Source organism: Mustela erminea, chromosome 4 (assembly GCF_009829155.1).
Source record: "Mustela erminea isolate mMusErm1 chromosome 4, mMusErm1.Pri, whole genome shotgun sequence".
Classification (NCBI taxonomy): Eukaryota; Metazoa; Chordata; class Mammalia; order Carnivora; family Mustelidae; genus Mustela; species Mustela erminea.
This window is the reverse complement of record NC_045617.1, coordinates 111,559,908-111,577,899: the sequence shown is the minus strand read 5'-3', so window position 1 is coordinate 111,577,899 and position 17,992 is coordinate 111,559,908. Positions and strand designations below refer to the sequence as shown.

Sequence of the window (17,992 nt, the reverse complement as noted above, 5' to 3'; positions counted from 1 at the left end):
CTCCCCTGGGCAGGGAGCCCAATGCTGGGCTTGATCCTGGACCCTAGGATCATGAACTGAAGGCAGAGGCTTAATGACTGAGTCACCTAGGTGCCCTGGTTACATTTTTGCATATATGTTTATTTCCATGATAGAAATTTTTTTTTTTTTAAAGATTTTATTTATTTATTTGACAGACAGAGATCACAAGTAGGCAGAGAGGCAGGCAGAGAGAGAGGAGGAAGCAGGCTCCCCGCTGAGGAGAGAGCCCGATGCGGGGCTCCATCCCAGGACCCTGGGATCATGACCCGAGCCGAAGGCAGAGGCCTCAACCCACTGAGACACCCAGGCGCCCTCCATGATAGAAATATTAATACTAACTATTGCTGGTCCTTGAACAACATAAATTTGAACTGTGTTGGGCCCATTTAATGTGGATTTTTTCTAATAAATTCAGTATAATACTGTAAATGTATTTTCTCTTCTTGATGATTTTCTTAATAACATTTTCTTTTCTAATAGTGACTTTATCGTAAGAATATGGTGTATGATACATGTAACCTACATTGACTTTTTTTATGTTATCAGTAAGGCTTCCAGTCAACTTAAGAATATGGTATATGATACATGTAACCTACATTGACTTTTTTTATGTTATCAGTAAGGCTTCCAGTCAACAGTAGGCTGTTGGTTAAGGTTTAGGGGAATCAAAAGTTGTATGTAGATTATTATCTGCAGGGACTTGGTGCCTCAGCCACCTTAAGCGGTTAACTGTGTTTTGTAGTAGAAACACCGGTATTCATTACCTTTAAAGATTTACTGTCATTATTAGTTTCTTATGGTATTAAAAGACTGCATACATTTCACTAAATATGTGAAGTGCCAGAATTCAATTTGCTGACAGTTATTTTATGATTGGTCAATAAAACTTAACCTTTTACCTTTCTGTTGGTTATTTAGGACTTTGCTGAGTTGTAGTAGCTATGCTGAATTTAATGGAGTCTATTTCATAAGTGGCCTCCAGATAAATGAGATAGTACTATCAAGTATTAAGATCGTGTTTAAAAATTCTATAAATTATACAGTCATTCCTTCCAGGAGAATAATTTGTGCAAAACATGATTTAAAAAAAAAAATTTAATTTATTTTTTTTTTGGTGATCCAAAATTCATTGTTTATGCAGCATATAAACCACATGCAATACGTGCCCTACTTAATACCCACCACTGGGCTTACCCAACACCCCACCCCACTCCCCTCCAAAACCCTCAGTTTGTTTCTCAGAATCCACAGTCTCTCATGGTTTGTATCCCCTTCTAATTTCCCCCAACTCACTTCTCCTCTCCATATCCCAGTGTCCTCCGTGTTATTACTTATGCTCCACAAGTAAGTGAAACCATATGATAATTGGCTCTTTCTGCTTGACTTATTTCACTTAGCAAAACACGCATTTTGGTCAACACTTGCTTCCTGCTTTGGGCCTATAGTTCTGGTATCTTTATATTTAGATATATAAATACATATTTATATTTAGTTATATATATACAAATATCTTTATATATGTTATATATTTACATAGCTTATATATAGTTGTAGATTACTAACATATTTTTTACAAAGGAGTGTAATAACTATTATCCTGTGATTTTTTAAATATAATTATATTGTCACTCTTTCCATGAACTTATGCACATGCAAATAAATGTAAATTCACAGATTTTATTTTATTATTATTATTAATTTATTTTAAGATTTTATTTACTTATAGAGAGCACAAGCATGGGCAGTAGCAGACAGAGAGGGGAAGCTGACTCCACACTGAGCAGGGAGCCCCATGTGGGGCTTGATTCCAAGACCTTGAGGTAATGAACTGAGCTGAAGTCAGACACTTAACTGACTGAGCCACCTAGGTCCTCCCTTATTTTTTAATTATTTAAAAAAAATTTTTATTAATTTTTCTTTTGAGAGAGAGGGAGAGAGCGTGTGCATTGGTTAGAGGATGAGAGGGGCAGAGAGAGAGGCAGAGAGACAATCTGAACCTGAGGTTACGACCTGAGTGGAAATCAAGAGTTGGTCGCTTAACTGACTGAGCCATCTAGGCACTCCTTCACAGAAGATTTTAAAAGCACTTTTTTTTAAGTTGTGAAGCCTTAAAAAGTTGTTTATGTTGTTCTTTTTTTAATTGTTAAATATACTTTCATTGTTCAAATTTTAAATAGTACATTGAATTAAAAAATATTTTGACTGTTGGGTCAGAGTATCTAATATTATTTTAAAGCATGTAAATAATAACTCGTATCAGTTAACTTTGAATCTGATTTTGCTGTTTTACCATTCTTACCTTTTCTTTTTTTTAAAGATTTTTTTTATTTATTTGAGAGAGAGAGAGCGAGCATGAAAGGGGTGAGGGGCAGAGCGAGAAGCCAGCTCCCTGATGAGCAGAGAGCCTGGTGTGGGACTTGATCCTGGAACTCTAGGATCATGACCTGAGCTGAAGGCAGTTGCTTAACCGACTGAGCCACCAGGTGCCCCATTCTTACCTTTTCTTTGTCTTGACTTGTATACAGTCAGTTTTATAACACTACATATTTTAAACTTAGATAGGGAAAATTATTTGTACCAAAAGGGTAGTATCGATTGTAGCTGTTTCTTTAATTTGAGTGACTGGAAAATGTTGTGTCTACTTTATTTGATTTTAAGTTGGAAGGAATATAAAAGTTAATGCTCATTTATTATGTTTTTTAAAGGTTTTATTTATTTGTTTATTTTAGAGTGAGAGTCATAGTGAGTGAGATACCAGGAATTATGAGTAGGGGGAGGAGCAGAAGAAGAGGGGGGACAAGCAGACTCCATACTGGGTGTGGAGTCCCTTGTGGGACTCAACCCCACAACCCCAAGATCATGACCTGAGCTGAAAGAAGTCCAGTCGGTCACTTAACTAACTGAGCCAGCCAGTTGCCCCAAAAGTTAATGTTCATTTAAAGAGTTGGTTACAGGAAGTTCTTGCGCTTTGGTGCGTACCTAGTAAGCGCTTAGGTATTAGCTGCTACACTTGTTATAGGCGTAAGTATTATCATTGTTGTTGAAAATTGCCTCATGGTTAACTTGAATTATGATCTACCTAATAGTGCTATTGATTTGTTGGGATTGAGATCAGAAAGGCTGACTGGGATATTACATATAAACATAGAGATATGTGGGGTGCTGGGTGGCTTGGTCAGTTAAGCGGCTGACTTTGGCTTAGGTCATGATCCCAGGGTCCTGGGATCAAGTCCTGCATCAGGCTCCCCACTCAGTGGGGAGTCTGATTTTCCCTCTCCCTCTGCCTGCTACTCTGCCTACTTGTGCTCTCTATCTCTCTGTTAAATAAATAAATAAAATCTTTTAAAAAAAGACACAAAAGTTATGTGTATAGGGATCAGATGGGGGAGTGAATTTGGTATGTAAATGTGAATTTGGTAAGTTAATTTGTATGTTAATATGCACAATGTAAGTATATATATAATAATTACTAAGTTTTTATGTATTCAGTAGAACTCAGCTTATTATTTCTTTCCACAGCCTTATATTCTGTTATATTATTCTGTGTGTTTTTCTGGATCCCTTTTGTCTACTTCTACTATGAAGAAAAGGATGATGATGATACTAGTAAATGTACTGTAAGTATGTTTATTTTAGGGGGAGGAGGAAAGATGATTTCCTTTCTCCAGGAATGACATGACTGAATTTTTTCTAAAGCAGCATTGTCTAATGGAAATACAATGTGAGCCAGATAGGAAATTTTAAATTTTCTAGTAGTGACATTAAAATAAGTAAAAAGGAGCAGTTGAAATTATTTTTAACCATACATTGTATTTAATGTTATAGGTTCCAAGTAGTATCAGTTAAAATACAGTCAAAACACATTATTAATGAGATATTAAATTTCTTTTTTCACACTAAGCCTTTGAAATTTAAAATGTATTTTACACTGCAGCACATCTCTGTTTGAACTAGCGATATTTCAAGAGCTAAGTAGCCACATGTGACTTGTGACTGTTGTTAAGACAGCAGTTCTAGAGCAGGGATTGGCAGACATTGTCTCTAAAAGTCCAGGTAGTAAACATTTTAGGCTTTGTGGGTATATAGTTTCTGTCTCAGCTACTCACCTCTGCTATTGTACTGTGAAAGTAGCCAGAGCTAATACTTGATGAGCTTGGTGTGGTCCAGTAAAATAGGAGGTGAGCTACCTGTGGCCCATGGGACAGTCCGCTGACCCCTGTTCTAGGGCATAAAGGAGGAATATTTGGAGACTATTTTTACTAATCCAGGATAACACTGATATAAGAATCTCATAAATATAACATATGTACATGTCCAAAATTTCAGACCAACATCACTTAAGTATTGGTATACAAATTTTAACTGAAATAGTAGCAAATTGAATTCAGAGATACCTTAAATATATATGACTATAGTATAACTGAGTTGGGCCTGTCTCTAGACTGCATGGGTAGTTTAGAATCAGCACATCTGTTAATATATAGTCATTTAATAGGTCAAAAAGAAATTGTATGTTGAAAGGTATTTGCAATTTTTTCTGATTTAAGGGGGAAAACACAGCATAAAAGGAATGTTTTTAGTGAGTTACAGGAATTTGCTTTATACTTTTTTATGTTTTGTATTTAAGTACAAAAAAATTATGTATAGCTTTCACTTAAAAGCCAGCATTATTCTTAATCATGTTTATTAAACCCTAAAGTATTTGCATTAGATCAGGAGCAAGTACATAACATTAAGTGATTCCAAGTGGTAATCAGTACAGTTGTTAGAGAAAACAATACAGTGTTTAAGTATTTATAAAGAAAGTCAAAATTAATTATTTGCAGATACTTATGTAACTCTGGATTTGTAAACCCAGCATATGTAAGGTAAAGTGGGTGGTTAGGCATTTCATGTTAAAAATGGAATGAGATACATGTTTTCTCTTTTTACCTTTCCTAAAGTTAATCCTGCCCAACCCTTTTATTTGTTAAGAGCCTCCTCAACCTTTATTTTAGGTTTTTTTCCCTAAAAATTGTCTTAACTACTTTGTGAAGAATTTGTCATATGAAGCTTGAATTTAAATTTTAAACGGTGACTTTTAGAGACTTCATTAATCTGAGAGACAGTGTATTTTTTTGTTTTTGTTTTTTACTGATTTAACATTTTTTCTTGAGGTTAACTTTTCTTTTCATATTTAAAATATCCAGCTTTGTGTTTTTCTTTGTCTTTGGACAAAGATAATGATATTTATTTATATAAAATAAAAATATATAGAGAACATATATATAAAAATATAAATATGTTCTCTATATATTTTTATTTTATATAAATATATATTATATAAAAGTAAGTACATATATATTCAAGAACATATATATATATCCATACATATATATGTTCACATGTATGCATATTGAATATTGTAATTATTATAACCAATTTAAATGAGTTGGGGTAGGGGTATTACAGATTCTGATTGCATACTGTTTGGGGGATTATATTAGTAAATATTCTGATAATTTTACTAATGATTATGCCCACTGAAGAATTGATTATGCCCACTGAAGAATTGATTATGCTTTTGAGTACTGATTTCCACAAGGTCTAATCATTGAAAAGACTTTAAGGTCTAGTGTGGTTTGCACACATAACTTAGGATGTGGCATTACATTGTTTTTTCTTAAATTTTATGATTATTTTTCAACAGGGAAATTTTACAGTTGACTATAAATGTACATTTGGTGTGAAAGTACTTTTACACCATAGTAAAATAGTTTATATTTTATTTTTTTAAGAATATTTTATATTTTAAAGGTCTTAGTAAATGGTATACTTTTTTTCCTTGACTTCTAGCAAATTAAAACTGCATTCAAGTATACTTTGGGATTTGCTGTAATTTGTGCACTTCTTCTTTTAGTTGGGTAAGTCTTGATTTTTTTCCCCCTGACAATGGAAATAAAATAATAATAATAAGGCTCATTTAGAAAAATCTAGAAAAAAAAAGTAAGAAAAAGAATAAACCACCTTTTATATTGCTACCAAGCAATAACCACAGTTAACCTTTTTTATATACGTTTTTCTACCTGGACATTTTTTATGTGCTCAGATACATGCAGAGTGCCCTTCTCTCCCATACACATACCCTTCATGTTATAATTTTACAGAAATGTGGATTTTATTTTATGAATTCTTGATAATCTACTTGTTGACATACTATACAAATTTCTTTAGAATAGTAAATGTAGATTCATCAATTTTGACTATACTGCATTTACCTTTTAGGATACAACAATTTATTTAACCTAATGATGATTACTTGGGCATTTATGATGTTGGAAATTTTTCTGTTTTTATAAACAGCTCTTTGATGAAACATTTCTGTGCATCTTTTCAGATTTGATACATCAGTCTTTAAATTTTTGAATTAATCTTTGTCAGTGAGTTCCTTTCTTAAATCTTTTTCCTTAAGGTTTTCTACTAATATCAATAACGTTTTGCATGTTTTACCTATACATTTAAAATTTTCTCTTTGGAAAACATTTGTCCTTGCTAATGGAATACATTTATGCTTGTTAAAATAGGTTTCGATTCTTTTGTTTTTTTATGTTAGGAATTATGTGTGGTGCAGATAAGCTTTTAGAAGGTCGTTTTTATAATTTGTTTCAGAAATTTTAGTAAATAAAAAAATGTCATTTATTGAATACAGTTTGTGGTGGAATAAAATTGGTCAGTAACCTTTTGTAGTTCTAGGAGTTTTAGAATACCAGTGCTTTATAATCAAGGTATATTTCCAGTACCCTTTGTTTGCCTTGATGTGTCATGAGAAAGAGTACTTACTGAAAGGACAGTTTTTTTTTAAGTAGTTTTTATCTTCAGCTGTTGAATATATTTTTAAATTCTCTTTTGGCCTTTTAAGAAAGATAGGTGAATTTGCTTTTGTTAATTTGAAGGTCTCTCATTTAGAACCCTAAATTTTCTAGAACAGAGATCAGCAAACTTTTCTTGAAGGGTGGTTAGTATTTTAAGTTCGAGGTCCATATGGTCTTTGTGGCAACTACTCAACTCTCTTGTACCTTTATAGTAGTCATAGACAAGATGCAAACAGAAGGACATGGCTGAGTTCTAATAAAAATTTATTTACAAACAGAGGCAGTCAGTATTTTTCCATCTCCTGATTTAGAATGTGACTGAGAACCATCAGTAAAACCACAAATCTTTATAACAACCAGAGTATCTGTCCCAGACCAAAGGTATCTGGGGTTAAATTTGCATATTTATAAATTTACTTGTAAAATAACTTGTTCTTTGCATGGCATATTATCTTCAGTCCTCATTTAGAGTTACATTTTTCAATTCTGATAAAGCTTTAACAGATTCTGTAGATGACATTTGTTTATTTAGAAGTGAATATACTAAAAATTAAGCAAATGTTTCCTTGCAAATATGCTAGTAACAAGAAGCAACAGTTTGATCAGCCATTTTGAACAATTTAACATTCACTTATTTTCCAAATAGTATTATGTACTAGTTATGTTCCAGATACTGTACTAGGTACTGGTGAAACAGCAGTTAACAGAAAAGACAACTTCTTTTCATGGAACATACATTCAAGAGGTTTAGAGGGGCAGAGAAAGAAAAACAAAAAATGGGTTGTGTTGAGGTTATGAAATGGTAGGGAAGACACTGATGAAAAGGTAGTATTTGAGAAGATATTTGAAGGAAGTGAGGGAGCCATGAATATATGTGGGGGGAAGAGCATTCCAGTCCGTGGAAACAGCAGGTGAAAAGCCCTGTGGCAAGAAAGTATCTGGCATATTTAAGACAAAGTGAAAAAACTAGTATAGCTGGAGTAGAGTGAATGAAGGCGGGAGTAGCTGAAAATATGGCTGGAGGTAGCTAAAGCTGCCAGATTTAGTAGGATATCATAGGCCACTGTTATGACTTTGGTATTTATTGTGAGAGAGATGGGAAGCTATCAGAGGGATTTTTGTCATTGAGGGACATAATCTGACATTTTAACAGGATTCCTGGATGGTGTTTTAAGACTTGACTTTGGCTGTAAGGGAAAAAATAAGGGAATTGTGAGGAAGCTGTTGTAACCGAGGCAAGGCATGATGATAGCAGTAGTGATTTGATTCTGCCTATCTTTTGGAGAAGGAGCCAGCAGAATATTCTGATAGAATACATAGGTTGGGTGTGAGAGAAAGAGGAATTGAAAATGTACCTGCAGTTGGTCAAACTGTATAGTCTGGAACACTTCTATCACTTTTGACACCAAATGCAACTTCGGGTTGCATTTTGGTGTCAAAGTGGTTGCAAACCACTCTCAGGTTTGATTATTCTCTAGAAGGATTCATAGAAGTCACTGAAAGCAATTATATTCATTGTTACTAGTTATTATAATTGAATACAGGTTAAAACCAACCAAAAGAAGAGATGTGTAAGATAGAGTCTGGGAGGATTCCAAATATAAATCTTCCATTGTCAAGATATGTTACTCTTCTGTCATTGATGTATGACTCTATGCATGGAATATTGCCAACCAGGGAAACTCACATGAGCTTTAACACAGTTTTTATTGAAACTTGGTTATTTAGGCAAGTCGGATTGATTGATTGATTGCCCACAGTTATTTCAGCTTCCAAGACAGTGGACTCCATGTGACTCAGAGTTCTCATCCAAAATCACATGGTTGGTCTTTTTGGCCCTCCACTTAAGATATTGCCAGCTTCTGCCCTAAACAAAGACATTGAGTACGGAATGCCTGGGTGGCTCAGTGGGTTAAAGCCTCTGCCTTCGGCTTGGGTCATGATGCCAGGGTCCTGGGATCGAGCCCCGCATTGGGCTCTCTGCTCAGCAGGGAGCCTGCTTCCTCCTCTCTCTCTCTGCCTGCCTCTCTGCCTCCTTGTGATTTCTGTCTGTCAAATAAATAAATAAATCTTTAGGGGGGGAAAAAAAAAGACATTGAGTACTTGCCAGAACCATGAGCAAAATTCGCACCTCTTTTGGGCAAAGCCAAATTCTTTGCTACACAGAAAGGGTGAAGTTGTCATCAACTTAGATAGGCAAATCTGAAGGAGGAGCAGATCTGCTGGGGAGTATCTGAGTCTCAGTTTATTTCATGTTAAGTTTTCTAGGCAGTCAGGAAGAGATGGTGAGTGAGCCGCCAAATCAGGCTTTGGGGAAGTCAAAGTATAGTTTCTGTTCTTCAGAAGCAATGTCTCGCTCCAATGAGAAAATGAGTTTTTTCTTTTGTGAAATGTAAAAGATAAGCTAGAGGATTGCTAAATATTATTCCCTGTGCAACCTCCCACCTTTCTCAGTACTGCAGTCCTTTTGTAATTGTATTGATAATGTTGGCACTCAAGTGGGTAATAGGTTAGAAGGAAGGGCATAGAAAGCAACCATACAGGTAGATGGTTTTGATTCAAGTTGAAAGAGATTTCCTCTGTTGTTGTAAGAGTGATAAAAATGAAAAGAGGTACAAGTAGGTTCTTAGGGTTTGTATGCAAATGAAAGAATTCCTCTCCAATTGGCCTCTGTTTTCTCATTGGTATTTGAGGTCTTAGCTGAGGGCACTGATGGTGGGGAGAGTATATGAACTCCTGTATTTCACAAGCCTGAAATTTGTGAATAAAAGACTAAGAATGTTTTGATTACCCAAGGTAGTGTTCTTCTCGTTACCATATTTAAATGAGGTATACTTTTAGGTTCAGTGATTGACTAAATTTCCTGAAGGTAACCTGTCCTAGTTTTTGTTAAGTGATGTATTTTTTTCTTTTAAAACAGTAGATAATTTTATGGCGAAAGTGTGGTTGAGGTTTAATTCATGTAGCTAGCATTTTTGGAGCACTTTGTTGTGTAGTGTGTGGTTATGTAGTGTATGTAGTGTGCAAGGTCTTAGGGATAAAGATGGAGGGTCATTTTCTCTTTCTTCAAGGTTCACAGTAGGGAGAGACAAATAACAGAGCTTGAGCTATAGTATTTAAGTGTTCTAATAAGAGATAAGTACTAGGTTTTGATGATGGAATGGCAGGTTCCTAGTCTTGCCTTGAAGACATCAGGGAAAACCTACTAGGGAATAATATTTGAATTGAAATTTGAGGAGTGGAAATTGATCACCGGACTAAGTAAAGAAAAAAGATAAATAGCATGTATAGTATATTAATCTTTTCAGAGTGCTATATATAACAGACATTTATTTTCTCACAGTTCTAGAGGTTAGATAGAAGTCCATGTTCAGAATGTTGGCAAGTTTAGTTTCTGGTGAGAATTCTTGTCCTGGTTGCTGCCTTCTTACTGTGTCCTACATGATCTTTCCTGTGTGCTCTCTGTGGAGAAAGAGTGCTCTCTGGTATCTCTTCCTCTTCCTAAAGGGACTCAATCCCCACAGACTAGGGTACCACCATTATGACCTCATTTGACTTATTACCTTCCTGAAGGCCCCCTATCCAGATGCCATTACACTGGGGGTTAGACCTTCAACAAAGAAATTTTGTAGGGACAAATTCAGTCCATAGCATTCTGTTCTCTGGGCCCCCAAAATTCATGTCCTTACTATGTGCAAATGCATTCGTCCCATCCAGCAGCCCCCAAAGTCTTAATTGAGCATTAGTTCCGAGTTCAAAGTCTAATCAAAATATCACCTAACTCAGTTATGAGTGAGACCTGAGGTAGGATTCATTCTTTAACAGTGAACCCGTGAAACCAGACAAGTTATGTGCCTCAAAGATAGAATACTAGGGCAGGCATAGGATAGACATTTCTGTTCTAAAAGGGAGAAATTGGAAAGGAAAAAAGGGGTTATGGGTCTAAGCAAGTCCAAAACCTAACAAGGCAAATTATATTAGATCTTAAGACTCAAGAATAATCATCTCTGGTTAGATGCTCTGCGCTCCAGGCCCATTGAGGGATAGGTAGACCATGACACTAGGTAGTGACCCTGCCTTCTTGGTTCTGGGCATAGGTCCTGCTCTCTTGGCTTTTTTTAGCAGTTGCTTGGTGGCCATAACTGAGGAAACTGAGGAGCAGGCAGCTTTACCCCCGGGGCCTGTGGTGGGAGTGGCAGCCCTGATGATAACTGAATTGCGTTGGATAATTTTTCTTGAAGGATGAAGCATGTTCTTAGCTGATTAATTCTGTTATCCTGTCTTGCAGAATCCCCAAAATCTCATAGGCTACCTTATTATGTCCCATCTCTCTTCCTTTATTTGAAATGGTCAGTGTCCTTTCTAGTATCATCCTACCTGGTTCCTGGTTTCTGCCAAGATGGTTGATCAAACCCATGGATTCCACCTGTACTCCTCTCCTTATTGGATGATTGTTCAGCCACACTCTTAGCACAGGCTTCATCGTCCTTTTATAATACGGATGGATTAGTTCCTTCACCTCATTTCTCTCCTTTCACATATTACTGTAAATAGTAAGGAGAAACCAACCTACTCCTTCAACACTTTGCTTAGAATCCTCCTCAGCTAAATGCCCAATTTCATCTCTTAAAAGTTCTGCCTTCCATAGAACCACAAAAATAGTTCATCCAGAGTCCCTACCACTGTATTACAAGTTATATTTTTTCTTTTAGTGTCCAATAACATGTTCTTCATTTCTAGCTGAGATTTCACCAGAATGACCTTTAGCATCCATATTTCTACCAACATTCTGTTCATGATGATATATGTGTTCTCTGAGACAACAGAGGCTTTCTCTATAACTCTTCTTTTTGAGTCCTCCCCCTTGCCTTTAACCTCCTTAGGTTTATCAGTAGTCTCTTTGTTAAAATAGAAAATTCAAATGAGTCGATTTGAAGCTCTTGTTGGCTTTATTCAGCAGTTTGTGAATTGGGCAGCATCTGATCTAGTGGGTAGAAAGGAACTAAAGAGATATGCAAAATGGAAGATTGTTCTAGGTCAAAGGAAGTGAAATAAGGAAGTTCAAAGAGGGAGTTACTTCAAGCAAGGTCACCTTCCCTGAGGGCATACAGGGGGTTTTATCAGACAGATTACCTTACTAGGAAATTCCAGACTGATTGGCTTAAAATTCCACTCCTGGTAGAGACTGAAACTGCTGTTAGGTTAGATTTTAAATCTTGGTGGGGCTTAGCACAAGTGACTCCATTTGGGGCCTGCCTTCCTTCCCTTTTTCCTTCTTGCTTTCTTTTCACTTTCAGGGCAGCCTAAGCTTTTTCTGGCTTGCATCTTAAAACTCTTCCAGCCTCTGATCATTACTGAGTTTCAAAGAGACAGCCACATTTCTAGGTGTTTATTACAGTAGCAATCCACTTTATGGTGCCAAAATCTGTATCAATCTACTTGGGCTGCCATAACAAAATAGCACAGACTGGGTAGCTTAAACAGTGAACATTTATTTTCTCTGTTCTAGAGTTCTGGAGGCTTAAAAGTCCATGATCAGGTGTCAGTAAATTTGGTTTCTGCTGAAGATACTTGGCTTGTAAATGGCTGCTTTTTCACTGTCTCCTCACATGGCCTTTATTTTACTCTGTGCTAACAGGGAGAGAGTACTTGTCTAGTATCTCTTCCTTTTCTTATAAGAATACCAATCCTATTGGATTAGAGTCTTACCCTTAGGACCTCATTTGACCTTAATTACCTCCCTAAAGGCCCAGTATCCAAATATCATCACAGTGGTGGTTAGGGCTTCAACATTTGAATTTTAGAGGGACGAGTTGAGTCCATAACATTGTGGTAGCCGAGAGGCTGCAGTTAACATGTAATATTTGAAGAATGATATAAAATATATAACGTGAAAAAAATTTTTTTAAAGAGAGCAAGAGAGAGAAACCAAGGCACAAATTAGGTATTAGAGAGAGAGAGAGCGCAAGTAGGCAGAGCAGCAGGCGGAGTGAGAGGGAGAAGCAGGCTCCCTTTTGAGTAGAGAGCCCATCGTGGGGCTCGATCCCAGGACTCTGGGATTATGACCTGAGCCAAAGGCAGAGAGTTAACTGACTGAGCCACCCAGGCGACCATATTTTTTTAAATTTAATTAATTATTCTTTTCTTTTTTTAGAGAGATTGCTCAAGAGGGGCAAGGGGAGGGGTCAGAGGAGGGTGGGGAGAGAGAGAAAGAGAGAGAGAGAGAGAATCCCAAGCAATCTCTACACTCAGTGCTGAGCTGGACGCAGGGCTTAATCTCACAACCTTGAGATCAAGACCTGAGCCAGATTCAAGAGTCCGACACTCAACTGACTGGGCACCCAAGTGCCCTACAGGTAATGTGAATTTAAACTCTCACCCACCTCAATACAAAAAAAAAAAAAGTATGTGACATTTCAGGTATTGGTGTAAGTAAGGGATAGGCTATGACAGTAGCCAGGTAGACTCTGGGTCTTATAAACAATGTTTAAGAAATTTTGAGTTTTATCCTCCTGAACAATTGAAAGACAGTGAATATGTGTATACATTTGTGTGTGTGTGTATGTGAATGCATGAAAGTAATGACCTATAAATTTATTCTAAGAATTAAAGCACCATGAAAGATGCATTTGAAAGGGGCATTTGGGAGTTGGGTTGGAGAATTGAAATATAAATGGTAGATAGAAATCGTTGTAATAGTAATGTAATTGTTGTAATCATTGTAATAATTCCAGTGACAGATGAGGGTCTGAACTAGAGTAGTTACAAAGAGAGCAGAGAGGAAGAAGCTAATAAGCTATTTGGAAGATAAATATGACTGGTGATTGGGTATAAGATGTGAAAATCATATTTTTTATTCTACTGAATTTATCATTTCAGTGTCTTATCTACTGAAATTCGTTAGCCTTTCGTTTGTCTTTTCCTTAAGAGATAATCTGTATGAAACTAATACAGTGAGTCAGATTGGGTATAAAGTATTTTTAATAAGTGGTTTTTCAGTTTTACTGTTTTTAAGAGTGTAAAAGAAATTTATAACCTTTGAGGCTCCAGGTCTTGTCTTGATCTAGTGTTGTGTGTTTTTGGAAGCTAAGGTTCTTTTTCTGCATTTTTATTTTGCAAGAAACTGAGATTAAGAAAATGCCTGTACTTTTTAACACATAAATCTCATTATACACTTACTCTGGGTTACTTTACTATCATCATCATTTAGTAAATGGCTGATAACCTTATGAAATGCTACCTCCTCATCAAAATTGATGTATCTGTATTCAAGACACATCTGACTTTAGTTTTGGTTGCCTTTGTATCTGTTGGGAGGTATTCCTTTCTTTTCATAGATCTTTGTCTACAGGTAGACATTTCTCCAGTGAACATTAGTTTGCTCCTTTTGGTTGATAAGAGGTTGAAATGCTTGCATGTCAGTCAGCTGCGGCTCTGCCTTCCTGAGTCTTCTCTACTCATCCTAGGCCCATTTAAAGTGGTTAGAGCCTGACTCAGCAGGGTCTTCCAAAATTAAGGCCAGTGTCTCTGTTGACTAGTTTGTATCTTTGCCAAATTGGTTGTGAAATGTTTTGAGTATTACTGTTCAGGATATATAGATGAATTCAGCCTATATATGTTTTTCTTAGTTTATGTGAAAATATTTCACATCTTTTTCCTAGATTATATAGTCCTGGTGAAAAGATTTCCCTAGTTGAGGAGAACCTGCTTTGGGGTTTGTGCTTTTGTTACTCCCTCTAGTTCCTACCTAAAAGTAAGTGCTAAAATGTTAACTCTGCTGGATCTCCTCAAAATAAGTATTTTCCTGAAGTCATTCTGAGAGTAGTTTGGGCCATTTAACCTTTAAACCAAAACATTTTTTTTTCTTTTGTCATAGAAAGTTCTTTGTTAAATTTTGAACTGCAGAGTCCAGCTCAAGAGTTTGAACATGTAGTTGTCATCAATTAACCAAGAGTTAATTTTTTTCTCCTATTGGGCAGAACCTTTGGTCACCTAAAACTGACATAGATAAAAAATTTTTCTAAGTATGAATACTATTTTTAGATATTTGTAATACATATTTCTATTTTAATGATAAAGTCAGTGATATTTTATACAGCATAGAAGTTTTTCCCATACTCACAGAATTGGTCATTCCCAATTAACAAATTCAAAATAAACTTTTCAGAAAAAAAAATGTATATATATCTGGAAAAAAAACCCTGTTCAAATGAAATGGAGGAATATTATATAGGTAGTTTTTTCTTGCTTGGTTTATACTTTTGTTCAAATGCAAATAAATAAGTTAATATCATTATAGAAGTATAATTTGCAAGTTTGTTTTTTAATTTTTTAATTCCACTTTACTGCTTTTATTCGTTTTTGATCTTATGGCCAGAGCAGTGGTGAATTTTTTACATTTATTGCTCTCTGTGTGAGTACTCACTTTTCTCTCTGAAAGTGGTGTGAAGCTAGTCTCCAAGATTAAGAGTGTAGTAAATGTACATCAGTACAAACGGCTAGAAATTTAAATAACCTCCGGACATGCTCAGACCATTCATCTTTTTGTAAGAATAATAAGTATCAGTAGTACCAAGGAGTAAAGGTTTAAAAAAAAAAGTTGAATGATTACTTTGTTTTACTTGCACACATTATAAGGTACTTAGTATATTGTTGAACTCTTAGTATTTCTTCTTTACAAAAGAGGATAGATCTTTGTGCTTTGTTTACAATTAAAATTAGGTTAGAAAGGCAGTAGTATTAGAGTTATTTCTTATATTTCTGTTTGATTCTGCACATCACATTTTAATGGATACCCAGCCCTTTAGTCTTGTTTCTGACTTGTTTTCTTCTTTCCCTTCTCTTTTCTTCCTCTTTCTATTTTCTTGATTTTTTTTCTTTGTCCTTTCTTTCTTGTTTGTTTCTCTCATTTCTTTCTTCTATTTTCTCCCAGTTTAAGCATCTAGAGCAAGTCCTAAGAAGCTAACTGTCACTGTTATTTTATGATGCCCCTTCAGCTGTGGATTGAAAAATAAATAGAAACTATTTTCACTATGTGTATTATTTAGAATCTTGAATGACATTAAAAAATGCTAGGAAGAAAGTAAAAATTATCCTTAGTTTTATAATAAGATATTTACTGTTTATTTTGGTATATTTCCTTTCTGTTCTTTTCCATGTATATAAATATATTGAAATCATTACATATATGTATATTCTGTTTTTCCAATTTAATATAGAAATTCTTGGGTTTTTTGGGCCATGGACCTTTTAGATCATCTTTAGCCCATGGCTCCTTCTCAAAATATTTTAAATGCAAAAAATAAAATACGTAGGACCACAAAGGAAACTAATTATATTGAATGCAATAATAAAACTATTAAGTGAAATTTATAATATGGTAAACACATAGGTAGGAAACTTATCAAACCCCTCTGTACGTGTGCAGATTTGGTTGTTAATTTGTATGTATGTGGTGGGGGCCATTGATCTATTAGATTTATTGATCTATTGATTTATTAGAAATTTATTACTTATAGATCTATTGATTTATTAGAAACTGAGTTTTAGAGGGGAGCCTGAGTGGCTCAGTTGGTTAAGCATCTGCCTTTGGCTAAGGTCATAATCCCAGGGTCCTGGGATCCAGCCCCTCATCAGCTTCCTGCTCAGTGGGGAGCCTGCTTCTTCCTTTCCCTCTGCTGCTCCCCCTGCTTCTGCTCTCTTGTTCTCTCTCTCAAATAAATAAGTGAATAAAATCTTAGGAGAAAAAAAAAAGGAATTGAGTTTTAGACCATTTCCTTTTATTTAAATTTTTATCTTTATCAGCCATTAACCAGATTTATTTTCTTTTTTGTAGAGCTTTTGTTCCTCTGAATGTTCCTAATAACAAAAATTCTACAGAGTGGGAAAAAGTGAAGTTCCTGTTTGAAGAACTTGGAAGTAGTCGTAAGTATTCTTTTTAAAAAAATATTCATAATAGTTCATATTTTGTGACTCTTGGGACTTTTCTGAGTAGTCTGTTTTTACAATGTTAAGAATTTAATCTCACAGTTCTTTTACCTTGTGGTTAAACGTGCGCTAGAAAAATTAGGAGCCTTGTGTTGTTAAGACTCAATTCCAGCTATTATGTAGGGAAATCTCTTCATATACTTACCAAGTTGAAACAAAAATATAATCTTCAAAGTATTTTAGCATTGAAGGTTTTATGATTCCTACATGTTTGTTAATTCACTTGGGATTATATAGAATATGTTAAAGAAATGTGCTTGATATATTGTTTTTTATTTTTAATCTTTAGCCAGTGAGAGAATACATATTGCTGTTTGATCATCATTAAGTCATTTTTATGTAGAATATAAGTCACAGATGTTTCATACAAATGAAATAATATTTTATTATAAATACACCTCACCAACACATTTTGGAATTGCTTTTCCAGAAGTTTTCCTTAACTTTATTAGTGTGACTTAGGTTTTTAGAGGGAAAAAAATAGGCAGGTTCAGGAAGTTAGGTTATAGAAAGATGCACAATCATTGAAAAATGCAGTTGATATTAGAAACCGGTATCAGATAAGAATGTGTATCTTATTACTCAGAATTTCATGTGCGTTTGAACTTGGTAATAATTTTATTAAGAAACCTAGAATATTTTATAAACCTGAAAAATGTTTATTGCTTTTGTATTTATTCTTTTTAATAAGTACTATCTTGATCAGCATTTCTTTTTCTTGATCTAGTTACAATATTAAATGATGATTAAATTAAGTCTTGGAATCTTTGCTGTACAACTTCTTAATTTTCTTGCTTTCCACTTAAGATTTCATTGTGTAAATCATGGTCCATTAATATCTTGCTGATACTGGCAAGAACTAGGATAGCAGTGCTGCCATGTACTAATACTGAATTGTCAGGATTTATGCTCCTGATCCCGTTACTGAGAAATACATTGCTTCTTTTCTTATAGTTAACTCCTTCAGGTCTCTTGAGTAACTACTCTTCTGCCTTAAACATTAAGTTATACACTAGTCTTTGAGTATTAGTATAACTTGGATTAGTAATTACATAGGTAGCATTTTTCTAATTTCTGTAATCTCATGCTCTTTAGTCTTAGCATTATTTCTTTTATCTCAAATCTTAAACACC

The 17,992-nt window shown here is 35.1% G+C and overlaps 1 protein-coding gene across 1 annotated transcript in view; it reads left to right on the top strand.

Moving 5' to 3' along the window:
• The window catches only part of LMBRD1 (LMBR1 domain containing 1), a 133,404-nt gene that overhangs the window by 29,444 nt on the left and 85,968 nt on the right, over positions 1-17,992 (top strand). The window contains exons 4-6 of the mRNA XM_032340379.1: positions 3,541-3,638; positions 5,857-5,924; positions 16,708-16,796. Of these exons, the coding sequence (XP_032196270.1) occupies positions 3,541-3,638; positions 5,857-5,924; positions 16,708-16,796 (255 nt within the window). The remainder of the gene's footprint in view (positions 1-3,540; positions 3,639-5,856; positions 5,925-16,707; positions 16,797-17,992) is intronic.